Below are 23,074 nucleotides of genomic sequence, written 5' to 3'. Positions count from 1 at the left end.
CTGCGAGACACGGACTAGTCAGTGTAGTTCCCCTACCAGATGCTTTCTCCGTGGAGTTTTCTGAAGAGTTTCATAGATCCCTACTTCGTTGCTCCACAAACATCCTCGTCTCCTTTACAATGTCTACAGCATCGCAAGTCCACATCACAGCATCTGGGTTGAACTTGAATTTCCCGCATGCTTATCACGGGCATCCACCGGGCTGGAGGCTCTCAGAGGCGGGGGCATGGCCCTCCTGCTCACGAGGGTATCTCTGGCTCTCAGTGCAGTAGCATGGCTCACAGCAGGCACATACTAAGCATTGGTTGTTGGGTGCATGAATAGCGTCTGTCCCATCCCTGACTTGGAGCAATGCGTCAGAACCCTTAGGCATTCTTTTGCTGTGAGGGTCAGGTCCAGTTTGACTTCTGAGCCCCGTAGGAGCCCTGGCCCGGCTCAGCTCAGCGGGGGCTGCGGAAGAAAGGCTTTGCAAATGCATGCTGTCTGATTCCTCCAGTCCCTGCAAGGATGTCTGCAGACGCCTGATGCAGACCAGCAGATTTAGGAGGAGACCGTGAGCTGCGGCCCGCACCGCACGTTAAAGGGCATGGAGGCGCAGCCTGCGGCCAAGGGAGAAAACCCGTGTTTCTGTCACTAGGACACAGACTGTGTCGCTCGGATGTGATGGGAGTCTCACTTGCTAACACGGCAAATTCTTCCCCTGGCAGGAGGGCCTGAGTCTGCTGCTGCCTGTAGCAGAAACTGGCAGGGCTCAGGGCATCCTGGGAACAGCTGTCAGCGAAGAAACAAAGGGGAAGGCAAATTTGTGATGAGGGAGGACCTTGGGCTTGACCCTCCTAAGGGCTTTTATCAAGTAAGAAGGGAAATGATCATGGGCCACAGTCAGGAGATGGCATGCACCCTCCTGAGCCCTGGGAGACCAGGGACTAGCTGTCTTTTCTCCCTGCACTTGCTAGCATGATGACCTCATCCTGTCTGCTCCAGGTTACTTCCTGCTAACATTTAGGAGCTTCTTGGGCTCAAAAGTTGCTTGAGCATGGAGATTTGTGATAACTATTGATAGCTAGACAGGACCAATGGGATAGGGTCTCCCAGTGTCTCTGCCTTACGTGTAAGGTGGAGGGGAGTGGGTGGACACAGGGAAGGTGCATTCATGCGCACACACACACACAGACACACACACACTCTCTCAGACACAACCACACTTTACCTTTTTTCTTATTAAAAATCATACATGCATCTTCGATATGTTTCACTGAGGAGGGCGCGGTACCTTGCTAAACACTCATGACCTCAATCAAGTCACAAGAAACCATCAGATAAACCCACACCGAGGGACACACTACAGAATACCTGACAGCCCCCTTCAAAAATGGTCAAGGTCATGGAAGACATAAAAGGCAAGGATAGGCTGAGGAACCCTCACAGATTTGAGGGGACTCAGGAGACAAGAGGACTAAATGCAGTGCAGTGTCTGGATCAGAATAAAAGAACAAAATTAGGGGGGAGGAAAGTCTGTAAATTAGTCAATGGCACTGCATCGAGTTAATTTTGTGCTTTCAATATGTGAACGATAATTTTAAATGCTGACGTGAGAGGTGAACCTTATATGGGAACTCTATGTACTATTTTTGCAATCTGTCTGCAAGTCTAAGGTGACTTTAGTATAAAAAGCTGGAAACATTGGGAAGGTTGGTTAAAATAGGATTTACTTTACGGTGACATGAAGACAGCTAAGAGTAAGTATTAAGTACTCTACACAGTGCCTGGTACATATTCAGTACTTAAGAACTATTCATTGTTATTTAGAAATAATGTCAAGTAGAGGCTTATTAACATACTACCAGGAAGCCTGGCACTAACCGTTAGATTTCCCCACTTGCAGCTGCCACCGTTAAATCTGGGGGTCTCTTTTTACTGGGTTCTCACACTATGATACAGGTGCAGTTAGCGAACTTTGTTTCTTTTCAAGAGCCAGTACTTCGGAGATGAGAGGCTTAAGGCTTGTGTCTCTGCCGGAGCCAGGCTAGTGCCCCCGTGCGCCGGTCCATTTGGGGGATCCTGGGTGGAAAACATGTGTGCGAAGCTGACTTGGCTTGAATTCTCATCATAGTGAAAACACGACTCTCTCGATAGGGGTAGAGGTGGCGTTAACATTTTCTATTTCTTGCATCATTCCAGTTTTCCTTCTTTAATTTCTGATTTTGACATGGTTCCTTTTAAGATAAACTTATTTATGTCAACACGATGAGCTGCTTGAAGAAATATGTTGAGTAAATAATGATACTCACGGCCCATGAATTGGGCAAAAGCAATGAAGGCCGTACACGGAGGAGCACAGTTTGGGAAAGAAGGGCTTAGAAAGAGAAGAAACTGTTGATAAAGTAGCTTAAATTAAACTGAGTCTGTTTCAGACACACAAGGGAAGAAACAGCTTTGGGGCAAAGAGGCAGAAGCTTCCTCCTGACGCCATCACGCCAAAATTGCCAAAGAATAAAGGGGGAAACAAGGAGAAAGCAATGTTATTCTTCAAATGCTTCAATATTGTCAACCGTAGGCATCAACAGTTAAATTAAAATGTATGAGTTCAAAGGCCGATTTCAGGAACAGCTCCTGGCTATGCAGGAGTAACTACTCTTAACAGCCACTCAATATTTGTTTCGCAAGGATCAATTAGACACCATGGCTAATGCACACTCGGAGTGCGCGCCCAGCCACAGGACAGGTGGGGAATGCAAAACACACCGAGAGCCCTTTTAAGCAGCTAAATGCACACCCCATTACGGATCCATAATGCAGAGTGGACGCTCGTCTGCAAATGGATTTAGAGCAAAGAGTTCTTAAATGGCCGGGGTACTTAGGGCTGAAAGGCCAGTAACTGGATGTGCAGCCGGAACACACACGGTTTTTAGGATTAATAATGCATCGTTGTGTGTCAGTGTTAATACACATTTACAGCTCCCAGCCAGTGCAGCTGGGAGCTCAGCCCATTGCAGGCACACGTAGAAGGACCGGTTTGCCCTTCCTCCATCAATGCCTTCACTCCCAGGAAAATTAGATTATGCAAGAACAGCCATTCAAATGATACTGAGGTTTTCTCTCCTTCACAGCCTTCGCCAGGAAAAGCACTCAGCGTGGCCACGGGTTGTGCCATCTGCTGTCCCCCATCAGGGTCCCTCGAACACGTCTGCTTGGTGATGGGTCCCCCTGCCATCAGGCAGAGGGCGCTAAGGTGAAAATCAGACAAGGGGATTGTCTGGTGGCTTCATGCGCTCTTTTCTTTTTGTAACTGATGAGCTGACCCAACCTTTCACATGAGTGTGTGTCATTTAGGAATGAGTCTTCTGCACGTGCAAGCAAATCCCGAACTTCCGGTTACAGACAAGTCCCGTTCACGTATCAGTCCGCATTCAGGAGGAGGGGCATTGCAAGTAGTTGAAATATAGTGGCTATATGAAATGCGATTTTCCCCAGCAATGGCGGGGAGCGTGGGAAAAAGGGGTAGAACCATGTAGTATGTCCAAAGCAGCGGTATTAATAATGGCCTCTCTCTCAGAACCTCAAGGAAGGACGGTTTTTAAATGACAAGCACGTAAAACAATGAAAAGGTTATGTAAATATACAAATAACTATACAATACATAAATAAAAAATGATAAAGAATAAATCCTTTGAGGGCTCACAATGTGTTCTGCTAAGGGCTTTGGGCGTGTTATCCGCCGCTCACAACAAACGCAGGAAAGAGCTCCCCGCATTTCCAGAGGAGGAAATCAAGATTCAGAAATGTTTATCACTTGCTCCAGGTCAAAGAGATACGCAATGGCAGAGCTGGGACCAGGACCCGGGAATGCCTGAATGAGCAAGGCCTCAGAATCTCTCTACCACTATTTTTCAGACTGGGATATGACCTATGGGTGGGTAGGGAATCAGTAGTTAGTTTTAAGCAGTATTTTTTTTTTTTTTTTTTAATGAAAGAAGGTAGGATAGAAAAGAAACACAGAGGAAAGATAAGTGTGGCTTGGTGAAAGTTTCTTTCAGTCATTTGAGTGTTTTTATCTGGCATACACACGCGTGCACACACTGCGTCTAAAAAGTGTGAGAAGCTCTGCCCTCTGCTACACGTGTGGCTGATGGCGCCACTTGAAGGCCACGTTCAAGGTCTCTTGCAAGCTAGGTATGCAGCCTCTGAGTTCCCTGTCCTTACGACAGCCATTTTATTTCTTGTATTACCTTTTCCCTGAGAATTCCAGGGCCCCAGCCATTCTGTGCAAAGCAGTGCAGATAAATTAATAATACAATTTAAAACTGATTTCACCAAGATACATAGCGCTTCCTGGATTAAGAGCGTAGCTGGCCAGAATGAAGGAAATTTACTAACCCTGAGATGCTTAATCTTCCATTACGTAGAAGTTAATGATTCTAAGAATGGAGTGATGGTAATTCACTTTTGCTTTTACAGGAAATGCAACCATCTCATTTTTAGCAAATCTTTCTTCTCGGCACACCTGAGTGCCAAGGATAACTGCCCTGCTCCTGCAGGCATCTTGGCCAATGGTCATATATCAAAGTCTACTCTTCGCCAAAGGCTTAGGCTTGTAGCATGCGTGGGCTTACAAGACGTCCCAGGGAGATTTGCTGGGGAGGCCACTTGGGTGCCCCTTCTCTCGCCCCCGAGAAGCCTACGTTCGGTTTCCCAGCCACGGCAGGGACGCAGAGGCACATACCTTTGGCACAGTCCGCGCCTAGAAATCCCGGAAAGCAGTGACACAGCCCGGACACACACTCGCCGTTCCCGTGGCAGTTCCGTGGACAGTCCTGCACCGAATCTGAAAAAGAGGGACAGTTCACTGTTACCTCCTTCTCTGCCTGCCGGCGAAGCCGTGTAAGAATCAGCGGTCTACCGTTTCAAAGACCAGTGGCAGGGAGGGGCGTGAGTGAAGGAAGGGACAACGGGGCAGGGGGGACGAGGGAAACTTGTGTGGGAGTAACCACGGCTGCCCACCCGCGTAACCCAGGCAGGAACGCAGGGCTCGTTTTGCTGAGGCTTTTGCTTTTTCAAAAGAAACTACTTAGCGGGCGATAAACCCTGACATTTCCCATGTTGGAATGCTGACAGGTTTTACAGGCTTGTGAGCCCGCCCCAGCGATGCCATCCTGCCAATCAGGGAGCTGGATTGACAGCGGGGCCTCGGCTGGTAGCCTCCGGTATAGAGGGTAAGGCTCCCCGGGACAGCAGTTGCCCCTGATCTTGGGTTTGTACAGTAAAAAAATTCCCTGCCGCAAGGACTTTTCACAGGAGAAGAACCCACATAGGTGAGGTCGATCAATTCAGGCATGATTTTGGGGTCCGTTCAGTAGTATAAAACTTGCCCCTAAGTCCTTTAGTGCCTAGCTTTGGGGGACCTTATTTTTCATGAAAAGCAACTCGTTCACATTTGTTCTAACCTGCATGGCTGTCTGATTTCATGATTTATATTTCTGTCTGTCCTCTCAACTGATATCTTCAAAGGAGTCATTTGGGAACTTTTTCCTGTTGATTTGGATCTGTACAGAAACATACATATTTCTTTTAAAACTATCATTATCCTCATTTTACCTTAAATTACAATGAACACATTTAGACTTTTAGGTCCCGCATTACTAAGATGATGGCATGAAACATAAAGGCCACAGCGCCCAAAATTTGACATGACACGGCCTTTGGGGAGTTGGGGACATTGATCTGGTGATGTTGCAGGAAAGGTTCTAAAGTCTAATTGTCCCTAATGGAGTCACCTAGAAAGGCAAAGGAGGTTTTTCCTTTAAACTGAAGTTCCCCTTTATTCCCACTACTCTGGCCCGAAAAACCAAACCACTCAGTATGGCTTTTTACAGAGTTTCATTTCTCAGCTCTTGGAGGACACACTGGTATTTTGGTTTTATTCTGACACCAGCAGGAACAAATGCAACATTTTAAATGGAGGAATGACATTCTCCAGCTTGTATTTTAAGAAGTCATTCGTACCGTGGGGTCAATACTGGTTCTCATGGAGTGTCTGGGTCTCGGGGGGATGTGGAGGAAACTGACATCTCTGCAGCCAAAGGGCCCTTTTTTGAAACCAAACACCGTCAGAGATAAAGCAGGGAAGGTCCGGGGAGCTCTTTGCCATGACAGTCCCAGCAAAAGGATCGAGGTACTCAGACAGGCTCTCGCCGGGCGGCAAGGCCTGCCTTGCCCTTTAACTGAGGTGTTAGTCCTCTAGTCTCAGCTGAGAAAGCCCTGAGCTCCTGAGTGTCTTCCCTTCTCACCTTCCCAGAATCTGGGTTTTGTTCCCATCCTCAGGGGTCCTGTAATTCCTGTAATTGCCTTTTTATGTGCCTGTCTTCTCCATCAAACTCCCCAAGGCAGATACCAGGTCGAGATTGCTCATTCAGGTATTCTCCTTGCTCGATACACAGTAGGTCCTTGCTTGGTACACAGTGGGTCCGTCCTTGGTACATAGTAGGTCCTTGCTTGGTACACAGTAGGACCTTGCTTAGTACACAGTAGGTCCTTGTTTGGTACACAGTGGGACCTTGCTTGGTACACAGTGGGTCCTTGCTTGGTACACAGTGAGTCCTTGCTTAGTACACAGTAGGTCTTTGCTTGGTATACAGTGGGTTCTTCCTGGGTACACAGTAGATCCTTGCTTGGTACACAGTAGGTCTTTGCTTGGTACACAGTAGGTCCTTGGTAAACATCTGTCAAAATGGGTGCGTGTGTGTGCATGTATATGCATGTATGCATAGGCAAGTAGAAGAATCCAAAACAAGCAAAAACTGTTATAAAGAGGATTTTTCATTTAATTTTCCCAAGGTCTTTTGAAACATTTCTACTATTTTTGAGGGAAAATATAATTATGTGGTACTGCTCACATATAGAGGCAGCACACCCTCTTCGGTCCTCTATTCCCAATACTCAGCTATGACTGTCGAGATACTATCAACTCTCCTTTTTGTGGACTTGGTGCATGTTGTCTGAGGAAGCGGTGGCAGGCGGTGGACGGAAGCCCAGGAAGAGCGATATTTGCACACAGGGAGGTTGGCCTCCTCTAATTTTGCACCGTGTTCCCAGGGTGCCTCTCTGTTGTCCCTTGAGATGAGACTCATTTGTGAAAACAGGCTGCTTCCCTCCAAAACACATCCCAGAACTTCCCTGAGTCAAAGGTATACTTAGTGTGATCACTGGTTGACACCCGTCTAACATTTTTCCGTGTTTCCCATCACAGGGGCCTTTGGCGCTTGCTGCTCTTGCTGGAGAACGTTCTCATAATAGATACGCACGGGAGACCCTCTGAACCACATAAAACCCTGTACTTCGGGCCAATCACTATCATTGCTCTATCAAGATGTCTGCTCAATTATTAGGCCGATTACCTTTGACTTCCTCTCTGAGCTACAGTCCAGATGAGAGAACTCCTTTGGAGAGAATTGCCATTCCAGCTCTAACAGGCAGGCGAACGTGGGTAATGGCCTGGGGGAAGGGCCCCTCCATCCTGCAATGTCTGCGTCTATGTGGCTAGAGGAGTTGGGGGCAAAAGCCGTTATTAGATGATCTGGTCCCCGGAAACTTGCTGCTCAGGCAGGCAGGGGTTTATTGGGCTGGAAGTCAAAGCAATCCAGCGGTTCACAGCCCAGGCTCTGGGGAGTTTGAATCCTGACTCCACAGCTTACCAACTGTGTGAGACCTCCAGCAGCAAAAGCTGTTTCACTTCCCTTGGTCTTGGCTTTGCCAGCTGGAAAAGGCAATGTGGGCAGTAGCTGTCATATGGCCACTCCACAGGTTGGCGGGGCTGGTCCCCACAGGGGGCGCCACCCAGGGCTGGTGCACAGTCAGGGTCTATAAATGTGTAGTTGTTTTTGTTTTTGTTATTAACCAAGTCACTGAGTCCTTTGTAGACGTCAACAAGCCAGCTGCTGTGTGTGGTCTGTGCTGTTAGGTATGAGTGCAAACAGGGTGACAAAAAGGACATCATTTCTCCTGTTCGTCAGCTAAAGATTATTATTATTATTATTTTCTTTAAATCTCAACACCTCAAGCTAGTCCAACATATTGCTTTTGGAGCTGGTGTGCATCTTTTTGCATTTTTCCCCATGGGTACCAAACCAAACCCTGGATATCTTCCCTGACTGTGGACGACTTTTCCAGTGACTTTGGTTATACAAAGTTTATGATGTTCCTTTAGGGCAGGGGTTGGCATAGTTTTTCTGTAAAGAGACAGATAATAAATATTTGCGCTTTGTGGGCCAAACTGTCTCTGTTGCAACTACTCCATCGTTTTAGCTCCCATAGACAGTATATAAGCAGATGTGCTCCAATAAAACTTTATTTATAAAGACAGGCAGTGGGCCAGACATTGCCTCTGGGCTCTGGTGTGCCAACAACTTCTGCTTCAGAGCATTTGGCTACCCTGATAGGGCCAATGTGTCCTCAGCAGGGGGGATAAGAATGAATTTCAATCCCCTCTGATTTTGTGTCATTCTGAGGTTGTGGCCACTGATGAAGAAGCCGCCTGCATTTCAGATGGGCTTATATAGATCTTTCAGGAATCAAGGACGCCCTCAGAGAAATCATGAGGCCAAGAGAGATACTCTTCAAACGCAGTCAATAGAAAGACAGCTGTATAAGACGTTCCCCTCAACTACCAACAGCTCTCATTTAGGGACGGCCAGCTCCATCCCAGGCATGTTCCATACATGACGTCATATCATCCGCGCTTCAGGGGCTTGCTTACTACCTTTCCACAAATGAACCTGAGGCTCAGGAGGCAAGTGACTTTTCTAGGGAGGACGTGGGAAAGACGAGCTGGGATTTCACCTGGGATTGAGCAGATCTCTCCTCATGAAACCACTTCATCTAGACTTCTCCAGGGACCCGAGACCCACAACCAGGTACGATTGGAACAACAAGGTGTCGTAGAAAGGCAATGGGCAAAGCCCAGAAGCCCACGCCGTTTTCACCCTTCTCATGCCCAGGCACCTTGAGGGACTTAGTTGTATGAACCTCAGTTTATTCCTCTGTGAAAGGGGTCTACAATCTGCTCTGCTTCAGTGAGCTTCTACCCAGGACCAATTATTACTATTAGTAAGAAGATCAAAACCTAATGACAACATAAATTTAATGAAAATATCTATAGCTTATTTGATTATTAAAACTTTTAGGGTTTGCTTTAGAAAGCTTCATGAAATCTTCTCAAACTCATGGCCCTTGTAGTATGCACATATAAGAAGAAAATTTGGATAAAACCTTAGCTTTTCCTTTGATAGCTAGTAAAAAACAGGACTAAACCATGCCCCAAATGACAACTGCTTAATTAAAGCATTTTGATACTTACCTACTTGGGAACAAAGTTATTATTTTTTTCTGATGTCTATATCTTTTTCCTGATTTATTTTTAAGCGTTTAAAAAGCTTTTTATTTTGAGCTTTTCTTGATTTTTAAGAGAAATTGAGCTGATGTGAATAGTCAATATTCATGATCTCCATTACATGTTTTGAGATGTGTATGTTTTATCTTATTTAATCCTTACAATAGCCTCAGGAGGGGGGCCCTAGGTAGTTCTGCTTTGCTTTGAGGACACCGAGGCTTCCAAAAGCCCAGTGATCTGCCAAGTTGTGCGGCCGGACCCTGAGCCAGGCGGTCTGACCCAAGGTCTTCACCGCACCTGAGTCCTTGGGACTCCGGCTGAATCTTTCATGACTTAAGCAGCATTCATATTTTAAATCAGGGCTCATTTTAGGTGGGTGACATTATGTGAGGCCTGAGTCAGGGAGTCTTCTTTGGTCTTCCACATAGTAGGGGCCACCTGGGAAGAAGATGTGCCTTCTAGAGAGACGCCCAGAATGTTTCCCTCCCTTCCTTGGTGACCTGTTGCCTCAGAGACCCCCTACTTACCTAAGACGACAGTGTTGAAGGAAACCATTTCTTTGTCTTTGCCATCATTGTAGAAGGCCAGGTGCCATAGGCCCGCGTCCAGGTACTGCACGAACACGGCCTCGTTCTGAACCAGCGTCTGAATGCTCCGGCGCTCCCTGGGCGACTCAACCACACTCCACTTCTCCTTCCCGTCCAGGCGCTCCATGAAGTCGTACTAGGAAAGGAAGAGAGTGTCACGGTGAACCTCACGGCGGGCCTGGTCCCATGATCGCCCCCCCCACCCCCCACGAGTTACCTAAGAAATGCTTTTCAGTACATTTTACTATGAGGCCGTCCAGCAAAACAAGAGTCACAAATGTTATATTAATACTAAGAACAGTTGCCATTTACTATGCTTCTAATGATTGCTAATAGTGTCATAACTAGCGGTCACAATTTTTCTACAGTTATGAAATCCAAAAAGCTTCAAAACCTAAGGCTTTCATTTCTTCTTCACTGTCATCTTTTTCCTCCACCCCCTTCCTGTCCCCCACCTCTGTATCCATCTGTAAAACTCTGAAAAAAAAAAAATAGTACCAATATTATAGAATAGGATAATACTTAGAAAAGTGCCTGGCATAGAACAAATACAAAATACATGTTAGATTGCACCACCATCATCATCCTCATTTAATTGTTGAAAATACCCTATAAGATAGATGTTATTTGTATTTAATTTTATAGACGATAAAACTCAGATTCAGAGAAGTCACGCAACTTATTAAAAGTCACACAGCAACTCAGTGGCTAAGCAAAAATTGGCACCTAGGTCTGTCCAGCTGCGATGTTCATGCCCTCCGAGTGCCTGGCTTCAGAAACACCAGCAACCAGTGGAAACCAGGTTCAGAACTGGAAGCTATCGGTGAGAGATGGAGTGGTCAGCAAAGGCCACAAGGATGGAAGGACAGGGAGGGCAAGTGTGACTCAAGAGAGTCCTGTCGTAGAGAACAGTGAAATCCTGTGGTGGGCAAGGGGGAGCCTCAGAAGGTCCCTGAACAGTGCGGCTGATACGAGAAAAGGGATGTTTTGAGGCACGTGTTTGGAGTCAGGATATGAGATGTTCTAGAGGGATGAAGCAGGAAGCAGGAAGACCAACGAGGAAGGAATGGCAGAAGCCCCACTGGGAGGTGACATGAGTCTTGATTAGGACAGTGAATGGGGGGAGGGGACGACTCTGGAGGGACATTTCTAAGGAAGAGAGGACAGTACTTGACCATGGGCTGGACAGAGAGAATGAAGGAAAATGCAAAGAGAACACCAATGTTTCTTTCCTGTTGACAGGAAGATCGATAAGATCTGGGTAGAAATGGACTAACGTTGTGAACTCTTTCGAAATCACTGCAACAGAGAAAAGTCATTTGCACCGTGACTTTCAGCAGACATTCAAAGTGTAGATCGTCAGCAGATAAAAACCACCACTGTGGGATTAAGCTCTGTCTCACCACTTCCTCTCCTTAAAAAGGTTTTTGTAGGTTCCAGACATCAACTCTCACCCCTTTCACAAGCTTCACAGAATGAAACTCCAGGAATCTGCTAATGTGACTTCCCCATCATCAGAACAGCCAGTTTTTCCCATCTGAAATGTGATAATTGAAAATAAAAGAGTCTGTAATCTTCAGTACAAAGGCTTTGCCATCAGACAAACCTGGGTTTCAATTTTGACTCTGCCATCTGCGACCGTGTGAAGTCGGGCAGATCTTGTTTCTTTTACCTTCTTCCTGGGTTGCTTACGAGGGAACAAACGTGACACTCACCTCTCTGGGCTGTTACAAGGGTGACGGGAGATAATGCTTAAGGCCGTGCCCAAAAGGTCGTCGTTGTCGGCAGCCGTCCGTCTCGAGAGACGATGGTGTAGCTTCTTAAGAGTCTATCTGCACCGCCGAGAATGGCTGTGCAGTCCGACTCGGGAGTGACACGGTATCTGTCTCCTCCCGTGTTGAATCGACATCTTGGATCGACATCTTGCGATGACGCTGGAGTGTCCTCTCCAGTGAAGCTGAAGCTACAGAGCCTGGGCAGGGTGATATGAAGGGTCTGCTGTTGCCCATGCAGCAGAGCCCCCCTCTCTTCGCAGCTGAAGGGTCCAAGGGAAAGACGGAGTCAATACAGCTTGGCTTCAGGTGCGCCGCAGGAGTTGCCGGTGTTGACTACAACGTCAAACCGCCTTAGGGACTCCGGCTCCGGATTTTCTGTCGGGGTTTACTCCCTTAGCCTTTCCCCTGAAGAGGTATGCCGCAAGGCAGTGGAGGTTTTTTGGAGTCAGAGTTTTCCTTCTCTGATGTGCCCTGACTGGAAGATTGAACCAGCGACACTTAGCTCGCAGGCCGACGCTCAATCCACTGAGCCAAACCAGCCAGGGTTGCCCAAAAGGTAGTAACCATGTAATTAAGTACCTCACGATGATGAGTCACTTACTTGCAAATCATCATAATAGCAGACGAGACGCACATGATTCTAGTTTTTACATCTGGGGGGCTGGAGACAGTCCCTGCCGAGAAAGTGGAAATTTCCCCCATTTCTCAGGAAATGAGTGGCTGTATTTAGCTTCCCTCCAGCCCATACCCCATGGGTCATAGCTGTCTGTAGGGGACAAAATAAATGATTTGAAGCGATAAGACAAAGCGATGCTGCTTTTGGAGGCCTTTGTAACCAAAACATTTGTTCCTTAGCAACCTTGTCAATGTCCAGTGACCAAGACCCATGTCGACAAATTGCTGTCAGTCAGAAAAATGAGTGTAGCTTTCTTGGTGCCGAGGTGAGAAGAATATACTTCATTTGGGGTCCAGGGTATCACCCCCAAGAGGAAATGTCCGGGGAAGGTGGTTACTTGTGTGGGTCATTGCTCACTATTAATTTGGGCATCAGTCATCTCTGGCTGGACTGGCTGACCGGCGCGGGGCACAGAAATGGGAGGGCTCATGGCAGTGCTAGCTGCCCAACCAATCCAATTACTCTGGGAAGAGGCATTTGTCACAGGACAGAGAGGACATGCATTTTGGCTGGCACCTCCGAGTCCCGCCACAGAAGCATGGAGGGCGGTTTTCACTGAAGAAAGAATCTGTGAGCCAGGGGATCTCCCAGGGAGCCCTGGGATGGGGGTGGGTGGGATGATACGGTGCCGGATGCATCTCTAGCCTGTATCCTTGGGTGGTGCTTTAATTTTTTTTTTTTTTTTTTGAAGCACTCATCATCCTTGGAAATGATGCCATTTGTTTTTATGTCCATAATCAGTGTACTCAGAAGAATGGAAACTCCAGGAGGACAGGGATTGGGTCTGTGCAGTACCATGGTGAAGACGGGGTGGGGGAGGGGCTATGTTTTGGACCTAGGCTGCCTGGGTTCGAATCTGAGCTCTGCCAGTGACTTCTGTGATACTTGCACGAGACCTTTAAATTCTCTGCACCTCAGTCTCCTTACTTTTAAAATGGGGGTAATAATAGTGTCTACATCAAACCACTGCTATAAGGATTAATGAAGTGAAATCATATAAAGTGCCCCTAACAGTAAGTGCTCTGTGAATGGTAAATAAGCGTGACTTAAACATTTTGGCCATCCTGATTATATTTCACTGCAGTATCTAATTGATCTCAAGCAGCATCTGATCCATAAATATTGGTTAAAGATCAATCAAATAAAAGACTGAATTTGTAAACGAATTCTGCTGAAAAGAAACTAAGTTGGAATGTATTCAAGGTTCTGTCTCTCAAAATAAGGACTTGTTTTCTAATTTTCTCATGTACCGTGGACTTTCTTGAATAGGAGAGGAAAGGGTAGAGTTACAGTCAGTAAGCCGGGATCATGCGCCACCCAGGGCAGAACATGCCTATGGCGGGACAGCGTGGCCCAAGGTTTTTGTTCATTCGTACATGTCATTAAGATTTGAGAGCCGACTTTATAAGGCCATTGGGACTTCACTTTTCCAGTTCTCAGTGGGATGATGGACTTTCTTCCTTTGGCCTTTCTTGGCCTTTTCTCTTGTCTTCCTTCCCTCCCTTCTTTGACACTGTTTCTCAGTGACCTCTGTGGTGGTGATGGCTGCTCATTGTCCATATCAGGTCTTGCCCCTTTCCAGCCTCCTTGCCACCAGAAGGGAGCATGGGATGGTGCTCAGCTTAACAGAACATAAGCTGTGGGACTCCTTCATTTCCAGAGCGAGCCATTAAGCGTCCTGTGCAGTCTCCCACGGGCCACTCTTAAAGCCCAAGAGGTTGGAGCCACAAGATGGGAGTGGCCTGGACCCTAGAATTAGCACTTCAAGGAGAGCCTGAAATTGCAACACAAGCAAGCAATGAACACTGATTGAATTAAGCCCCTGAGAGGTGGAGGCTTATTTGGTATTTCAGCATCGCCTTCCCAGATATTGACCTCCCGCTGCTCTTCCCTCCCAGTCCACTCCCCAAGATCGCAGGAAATCCCAGCATCTTTTCCATGTCTTACGAGGTGGTAGAAGAGAATCCTCTAGGAAAGAATGGCAGCGTCTTCTGTTGGTCAAGTTCCAAATAGACGACTTAGCTATTTGCCCAGGAGTGTCCTAGAGTACACCTTTTGTTTCTCCTCTCACTCCTGAAGCGCCCTCATTTGAAATATACAGTTACTCTGCTCATAGGTTAACACGCACCAAGTAGCAACACATAGCATTGCTCATGCTGCTGGAACTTGGGGAAGGGTGAGGAGCAGGAGCTCAGGAAGAAGCTGGTTTGCATGGAGACCATCTGGTCTAGGAGGCCCTCAGCTCACTAGGACTCCTGGCCAGCTTGCCTTGCAGTCTGGCTGACACTCAAAGGAGGCCATTTTCCAAAGGCTCAGGCCCTGGCCAGAGTTTCTTCTTTCTGCCCCAGCACTAGGGATTGACAACTCAGGCTTAGTACCGGGGCCATCTGTCTCCTCTGTTCCAGAACCCCATCAGTGCTCAATCCTGGATAGGGGGATGCTCAGGGGACCGTGCTGTGCTTGGTTGACTAAGAAGATTGCTCCACAGCACATTCTAACAGGTGTGCAGAAGCTCTGGAAGAAATTAGGAGGCACGTGATCAAATCCCAGGATGGGGATGTATGTGTTCATGCATTGGCTGCGGGAAGAAGTCTGTCTCCCAAGGCAGCTTGTCTTTCTTGACCTGGCAATGGAGACCCTGAGGGTAATAGCACAATAACCCAAAATACACACCCCCTCCCCACAGTTTTCTCTTTTTCCTTGGCCTCTGAAAAAGAACCCATGTTGGCGTGCAGTCTGAGGGCTGTGCCTCTGAATCATCAGTCATACCCCAAAGTGGCATGAAAATACAACTTTTATGAGCGCTCAAGAGGCAAAGAAACAAACCACAGCAAATATTTGATCCAATTATAAATCTGCCCCACTTCTTGGCTGAGACTGAGGAGGGATGGTAATTAAGATAACTTAGTGAGCTTCCAGAGAAGCTGGAAGAGAGATCAGAAGAGGCTGGACCATTGAGTGGGGCCTGTCATCTTCCCAGAAGGAAAAGTGCCCACGGGCAGGGAGGGTACAGCAGAGAGATGCTTCTGGAAGCTGCTGTGATACACACCTGCCAAAGAAGGCAAGGTTAAAGACAGACTCATTGCCCTTCAGGTAGATGTTATTCCTGCATCCTGGACCCTGGGAGAGGGGAAAAAATAACTTTACTGTTGTTTGCAGCATCTGCTGGTTGAGGGTCGACGTGGACGGGAAAAGCAATAAATGCTAACATTTCCCATGGACGTGGGATGTGGGTCCTACCTCGCAGGGCACAGCACACTCAGCTGTGGTAGGTGTGCAGAAAAGCAGCGGGTATGAGCCAGGGCTGCAGGAAGCCACATCGCTACAGGGTGTCCGTGGTATCCGGTGATGATGGGCAGCGAGGGGCGGTCACTCAGGGAGCGGGCTGTGCATGCATCTCTTTCTGCCTCTAGCCAGGCCCGTGGCCGAGTGCATCCGACTGATTCCTCAGTACAGCTCAGTACTCTGGTAGCTTTTCCTTCAAAGAGGCTTGAGTGTCAAGGGAGTGAGGAAGGATGACACCGGCAGGGACATACGTGCTGGAGCGGGGCAGGGCGGTGGCTTCCCTTAGCAGGGCCCCACCTGTTTTTCTTTCTGGATTCCTTCTACTATGGAGTCACTTGAGTAGGTGTTGATTGGTCCAGCTTCCGGCACCACTGGGGCCACTTGTCTACCAGCTATGAGGATGATCCCCTCAGCTTTGGGACAGGGACAGGGACAGGCGACAGGACCTGCATTTATAGATTGTAACAGCTCACTGTGTCAGGCTCCATAGATAAGGATCAGACAGAAGATAGAGAGGACCCAAACACGGTTCCTTGAAACAAGGAGCAAAGGGAAAGACATCTACATGGTGGAATTCTTATTTCATCACATGTCCTTCTTGTAAAAGTAGAAAAAGTAATCCCCCCAAATAAGAAAACCTTATTATTTTTTTCCTGGGCACTTGCTCTGTGCCAGGCATAGTGGCAAATGCTGACATATGTTGCTCACTTTCTCCTCCCAGGAACCCTATTCTTATCCCTGTTTTTTCTGGAGAGAACAATGGTGGCTAGAGACGTTAGGTGGTGTAGCGAGTGCCGGTGACCAACGATAGGCGGCCAAGCAGGCACTTGAACTTGGATTTTCACGAGTCTTAACAACTGTGGGAGGTTTCATCAAGTTTTTCAAGGACGTGGCTGTCGCCGCCAGCATATCTGGAGGGTGGCCTGGTTTGTACATGTCCTCAGATGCCTCCGAGCAGAGAAGGGGGAGGGAGGCAGAGCCCAGAGGTGCTGGCGTCAGACTTGAGCAGAAGCAAGTGGGGCGCTGGAGGGCAGGGGGACGTCCCAGAGAAGCAGGGAAAAAGGGCGCTAGGAAAGGTCCGGACGGCTTGGCTGGGCGTCGGCTGCGCCTGGTCTATAAGCGGAGGCTGCTGTCCTCCAAGCGCTGACACCACCGTGGGGAGGTAGAATGTCAGGGAGTGAATAAGGTGGAAAGCTAACCCGGAGACATCCCAAACGGCCCTCGGGACGGGAATGGGCAGACAGTACAGGACACGCAGACAAGTGGAAATCTCGAGGGTGACAGGAATGAGGCCCTGGCACACATGACTGCACCGTGAACGTCACTGGCACTGTGCTGGGTAAAGAGGGCAGGTACGGAGGAGCACAGGGTTCCCTGTTCATGAAACTCTAGGGAGGACACATCTACTCTGGCGACAGAGAGCAGACTGGGGATTGTCGGGGGCATGGGTGAGGCTGGCATCGGGCACCGCAGAACTTTTGGGGGTGGCAATATTTTACATTATGACTTGGGGTGCTTGCTCAGATGGATAGTTTCCAAATCTTAGGAATCAAAACTGTACGCTTCAAGTGTGTGCATTGGGTGGTTTGTACATTACATCTGAGTTAAATTAAGTTTAAGAGAAATGAAGTAGAGTAAGTAGATACAGTGTCACGACGGAGTGTCTAGTTCTAGATTTCCGGACCGGGAAAGGGCTCGCCACGGGCACGGTGTTTGGGTAGAGGCCTGACAAAGTAAGGGAGGAGACATGCAGACAGCAGGGGAAGGGACATTCTGGAAAGTGAAAATAGCGCGTGCAAAGCCCCGAGACAGGAGGAGCTTGGCATGACTGGGGGACAGCCAGCGGGCCAGTGAGGGAGCATCGAGGGAGGGACAGGGTTACGGCTGGTTGGCCAGCCTTTGGAGGCTGCTGTGAGTGAGGGTCCCTCCCCTGTGTGCTGAGCGCTGACTACGGACAAGCACCACGGGAGCACCGAAGAGGCCGCAGGGAACCCCACGGCCTTTGCTCTCACGGAGCGGACCTTGCGGATCAACTTCAGATTCCCCTTGAGTGGGATGGGAGGCCCCTGCAGGGCTTGCAGAGACGGAGTGCTCCCATGGAGGGTTATCAAAGATGAGGCTGGAGCCTGTTCTGCAACTAAGAGGGCCGCTGACTTGTGTATGCACCGTGCCTGGTTCCTGCGGGGGCCCCGTGGGCTTGGCAATGGCTTTGTTGGTTTTCTGATGGAAAAGAAGCAGATTATAGATTCTGCCAAGTCTCCCTCCTGCTGCCCCAATATATCAAGGCCAAGATTGTGGTTTTCAAATTTCAAAGGAGTATGTTTTGAATGTCCCTGGTGTGGGAGGGGAGTGATGGAGGGAGAGTAGAAAAGGAATAGAAAAGGATAAATTATCACTCCCAGAGGATAAGTTGGCACTGTTGTTATAACTAGGGTACCCATCCCGGTGCCCTTCCTTCTCTGAGCTGTTCAGAGTGGGATGCCCAAGAGAAATGGGGCTAAACATTAAGGGTGAGGCCAGGCCAGGGCCAGGCAGGGACAATGCACTCCCTGGTAGGTGACGCTTCCTGGGAATTCCTGAAGTGGCATCAGTGCCAGGGACCCAGTCAAGCAAGGGCAGGGCCAGATCTGCCTCGTCCACTGCTGCAGTTCCTTGGCAAATAGCACATAGTAGGTGTTCAATAAAGGTTGGCCGCATCCAATGTTATGAACCGCCTTTACAGAATGATGTATCTGTCTGAGGACAGGGTCTCCTCGGTGGGGGTGGAGGGGATATCAAACCCCCCCATGGAACATTTTTGAGAACAGGGAGAAGCAGTTGAAAACCATAAATACTGGTCTCTAGTTTCCAAGACGTTCCCTCAGTCCATAAAAGCATGTGTTCCCAGCTACAAGGGGAACTCACAGCTTTGTAGGGTTTGGCCACTTTTTTGCTTTTATTTAACATGTGTTCCTAGCTGGGGCTCTGCACACGGCTGTACATCTGCAACAACTGAACGCAGGGTCACAGCCGCTAAAGCTCGGAGGGGCCGCCCTCCTTGGTCACTGCTGGCCTTGTCAGAGCCGGTTCTGAATGCCAAAGCTGTGTCCGCGCTGATGAGTGCTGGCTATAGAGAAGCCTGGTTTTCAGAAAGAGGACAGTTGTTCTGTGAAGCATTGGCACAGCTCACAGAGAGAGGGGGATCGTCACCGCCCTCCGCTTGGGAAGATCTGTCCCTCTCTGTCCTTTGTCTGCTTAACGTTCCTTCCAAAAGTTAGCTTGTGACACACCTGCCTCAGGATGCTGTCCTAAAATCCCGCACCTGTTAGAGCTGGTGACCTATTTTTGTGCCCTTAAACCTCCTGCACTCACCTCTGGAGTAACAGTAGAGCTAACACTCGATGAGTTAATTGTGCACGGGACAGGAACAATCTCCATAAATGTCACCTGGCTGAAGCTCCAAGACCTGTACAACAGCGTAGCGGTAGTAGGACGCATGCCGTCCACCCATCTCCTGTCCCACAGAGACCTGTGCTTGGGCTGGACACGGCTGGATGCATGGTGCCCTGCACCCCGGGAGAGGCACCCCAATCCTCTGCCACCTCACATACTTACAAAAGGATTGAGAGGAGACAGGAATCACCCGACTGAATTGGAAGTGCCTGATCTTTGCAATCTGGACTAAAGTCCTCAGGAAGACCAGCTAAAATTCAGTCTTCCTATCAGCACCGGCTTCAGTCAGAGGCCTTGCCATTCTCCCTGCGGAGACTGTGGGTTGCTAGGTTACCTGTGAGTGAGCTGTAAGGGCTGTGAACCAGTCAGATTGATGGACTGATCTCCATAGGGTGCTTTCTATTCGCTAGGCATTATCTCATGTGTTCTCCCAACCACCTGAGGAGCTGTAGTCCTCATTTTACGGATGGCAAAACGGAACGTGGAGAGACTCATCACAAACGTCTGCTACTCCATAGCAGAGATAAGATTCAAACTCAGACCAGGCTTAATCTACAGTTAGTTCTTATCTGCCTCCCAGGACTGCACCTCATGGCCCAACGATGCGGCTGCCATTGCTACTTAACTCCTCAGGCCCCTGTCTCCTCAAAGGCAGAGCCGATGCCTTCCATCTCTGCATCCCAGACATTCAGTGAATATTGGTTGAGTGCACGAATGGACTGATTTTATATTTTGTCTTCCCACAAGGCCATGCCCTCATCATGCTGTCTTTTGATCCCACCCAGGAGAAGGGTGGAAGGTATTGCTCTGAAGACCAAGTGAGTCACCGTGTAGGGGTTACATTCAATGACACCGATGAACATCTCAAGGCTATTCCAAGATGCCCCAAAGCTCTAACACGAGGCCAGGAGAACGGAGGTTTTGATCTCTCAGTGCCTTGCTGATGGGGTTTCGTATTTACTGCATATTCCCACCGAACTGTCTTTAGCCAACGGTTTATCAAAAAGGTCACACTTGGCTCCTTGCCCTCCCAAGATCAATAGGCGGGTCTCAATGTGGGCTGGTTGTGAACATAAATCAAATATATCGCCAAGGAGAGGGAGCACACTGGCAATGTATCCAGTCAATGAATGATTTCCCGAGTACTGCAGAGGAACAAATCCCAGGCGCTGGTTGGCTTCTCTCAAAAGCCCGGCCTGAGCCTTTCACCAGACACCAGTGTGACCTCAGGCAAGTTACTTCTACTCCTTGAGTCTGCTCTCTTAGCCCTGAGATGAGGATAATGAAAGCACCCACTTTTGAGGGTCACTGTAAGTCTGGCTTCACTCAGAGTAAGTACTCAATCCCTGTTGGCTATTCTTTTTTTCTTTTCAAAAGATTTTATTAATTTATTTTTAGAGAGAGGGGAAGGGAGGGAGAAGGAGGGAGAGAAACATCAATATGTGGTTGCCTCTCTAGCGTCCCCAGCTGGGGACCTGGCCTGCCATGGTCCCCAGGCACGTGCCCTGACTGGGAATTGAACTGGTGACCCTTTGGTTCGCAGGCCGGCGCTCAATCTACTGAGCCACACCAGCCAGGGCCCTCTTGGTTAGTCTTAATCTATACAGTAAAGTTTTTTTGAGGCATTTAAACTGAGTTCATGAAAGAATACTCAGATTTAGATAGATGTTCCTACCTATTATTAAGCAAAGAATCTGGGTAAAAACAGCATGCTTGGTATGATTCTGTATTTGTAAAAATGGTTAATATATGTGAATGGAAAGGTTAATGTTTTCCATTTTTTCTATCATCATTATATGTTGCTTTTATAATGAGAAAAACACAAATAAAAGTTACCTTTAAAAAAACAATTGAAATTTGTTTGTTTTGTTTGTTTGGGGCTGGCGAGGCTTGCATTATGGATGCGTTGAAAAAACAAGCTAATAATCGCTTATATCATTTCTACATGCCGGCATGCTTCTGAGTGCTTTGTAAAGATGACCTCATCTGCTTCTCATGACAAGGCTATGAATGTATAATAGTATTATCCCCATTCTACAGCTGAGGTAAGTGAGGCACAGACAGACCAAGTGACTGGTCCAAGGTCACACAGTTTGGAGCTACTGGAGGTAGAAATTCAAGCCCAGTCTGGACTATTCCACATGCTCATGCCCAAGCTTGTATGTGTCCGGAACAGCAGTATGGGCATTCCTCAGAATGTTTATTTAAACCCTATCTTTACTTGTATATTAATATGTTTTAAAAATATATTTCAGTCTCCAGCCTGACTTGGTATATACAATAAGATCCAGTGAGCTGGTGATATTTGCAATTAATAAGAGGCCACTTAAAATGAATGTTTTTAACAAATGAGAAAATAACTGATGGGGACTTTATCTTGAAAAATAAAACTAATTATGAAAAAGGTTTTTTCAAAAAGTCTCACATTTAGGAAAATTCAGGCTGTATCTGCAGCTCCGCTCTCACAGTTAGAGCTAACACGGAGCTTTCATACATAGGCAAACATGTGACACCCAGCCCTTCACTGCCTCTCAGCTTCATCGAGCGCCACAACACACCCTGCCTTCAGACATGTCAGGAGACCAGCCCTACGTGTGTCTTAGAGAAGAACAGAGCCCTGCTCTCATTTGGCTGGTGCAATGCAACCAGAAGGGCCGTATCTGTAATCACAGTGCACATCTTCCTTAGGCCCTCCAGGACCCCTCTTTACAGAATCACGACTCCCCTTTGGAAATGCCCCCTGCCCCCTGGGTCCCTTCTCTGTGCTGCGGTATTTAACGGGGCTTCCTCAGCCAGACCTCCAGGGGTCCCCAGGTTTCCCCTGGCCCCCTTCATGCAGACCTCCGGTGTCACTTTCCCTGACTTAACGCAATTCCTGTCTGGGGCATGAGTGTCTGTGCTCCTTTGTCACTTTGTCACTGATCGTGTTCACGCTGTACTGCAGGATGCTCCTGGCAATACCGCCCACAGAGTGGAGAGAGAGGACGTGTCCCGCTGCTACGTCCAGGACATACCAGCTTTGTGACCCTAAACTCTGTCCCAGTTCTTGTAGGTGTAAAATGGGGCTACCTACTCCTAGGCTTGTGGGGAGGTTAAAATAACAGTATTCATGTGAAATAGTCCTCGGCCCATGGTAGCCCCAAAGTTGTGACTATTATTATCTGATCAGCATTAAAGGGGGAGGGCTCTTTGAGTGGAGAACATTTATTATTACCGATCAGATGATTAACATTTGGCTTATAACAACTTTTGGTTCCTACAAAACATCCTTACGAAGATGGGCTTTAATTAACATTTAAAAGCCATCCCTTTTTAAGGGAAGATCTTGGAATAAACGTTTTCCTAACATCTCTAAATGTAGATTTGAACTTCCTTAGCTCTGTTTATTAGGAAGCGTGGGCGTCTGCACTGGGGGTTTCTCTGAATGCATGCTGGTGTGTCTCTGCTCAGATCAAGCTGTATAAGCCCCGGCCCTGGTGAATCTCTCCAACCAAGCACCAGGCAGAGCAAGAGCAGGGCTACACGTTTGGGCCAGGGTGTTAAGCCAGGAAAGCAATTTCACATGAATATGTAACATGTCCCACGATAGTGTTTGTAAAAATAAAGACAGTCTCAAAGCTTAAGTTTTGGGTAAAACTTTTCTACCTGTGTATTGAAGGCAAGGGATATGGGTAGCTGTTAGGTATTTCAAGTGATCTAACCTTAAATTATTTCCCATCCCCTTCTTTCAAGCCTGTGGATCAATTTAATTGAAGAATAGCCAGAGCCCGGGAGAAAAATGATTAAAGAAAATCCTGTTGCTATTCGCAACTACTCGTATACATTCATTGTGATTTTCCTCAAAACTGGGCAAACAAAACAAAGAACATAAATGAAATGAAAATAAAGATCACATCATCATCTAGTCTCTCAATACTCGTTTTACTCAGTGCAG

General features: G+C 47.8%; 1 protein-coding gene across 1 annotated transcript in view; it reads right to left on the bottom strand.

Moving 5' to 3' along the window:
• The window catches only part of LOC150000980 (teneurin-2), a 612,383-nt gene that overhangs the window by 137,816 nt on the left and 451,493 nt on the right, over positions 1–23,074 (bottom strand). The window contains exons 7-8 of the mRNA XM_090288551.1: positions 9,913–10,108; positions 4,724–4,825 (exon numbers count right to left, since the gene is read on the bottom strand). Coding sequence (XP_090144677.1) covers positions 4,724–4,825; positions 9,913–10,108 — 298 coding nt within the window. The remainder of the gene's footprint in view (positions 1–4,723; positions 4,826–9,912; positions 10,109–23,074) is intronic.

The sequence above is a fragment of the Furipterus horrens genome, unplaced genomic scaffold (assembly GCF_987537825.1).
Source record: "Furipterus horrens unplaced genomic scaffold, mFurHor1.1.pri manual_scaffold_10, whole genome shotgun sequence".
Lineage (NCBI taxonomy): Eukaryota > Metazoa > Chordata > Mammalia > Chiroptera > Furipteridae > Furipterus > Furipterus horrens.
The sequence above is the reverse complement of the archived record's forward strand: the minus strand, read 5'-3'. Positions and strand labels throughout refer to the sequence as shown.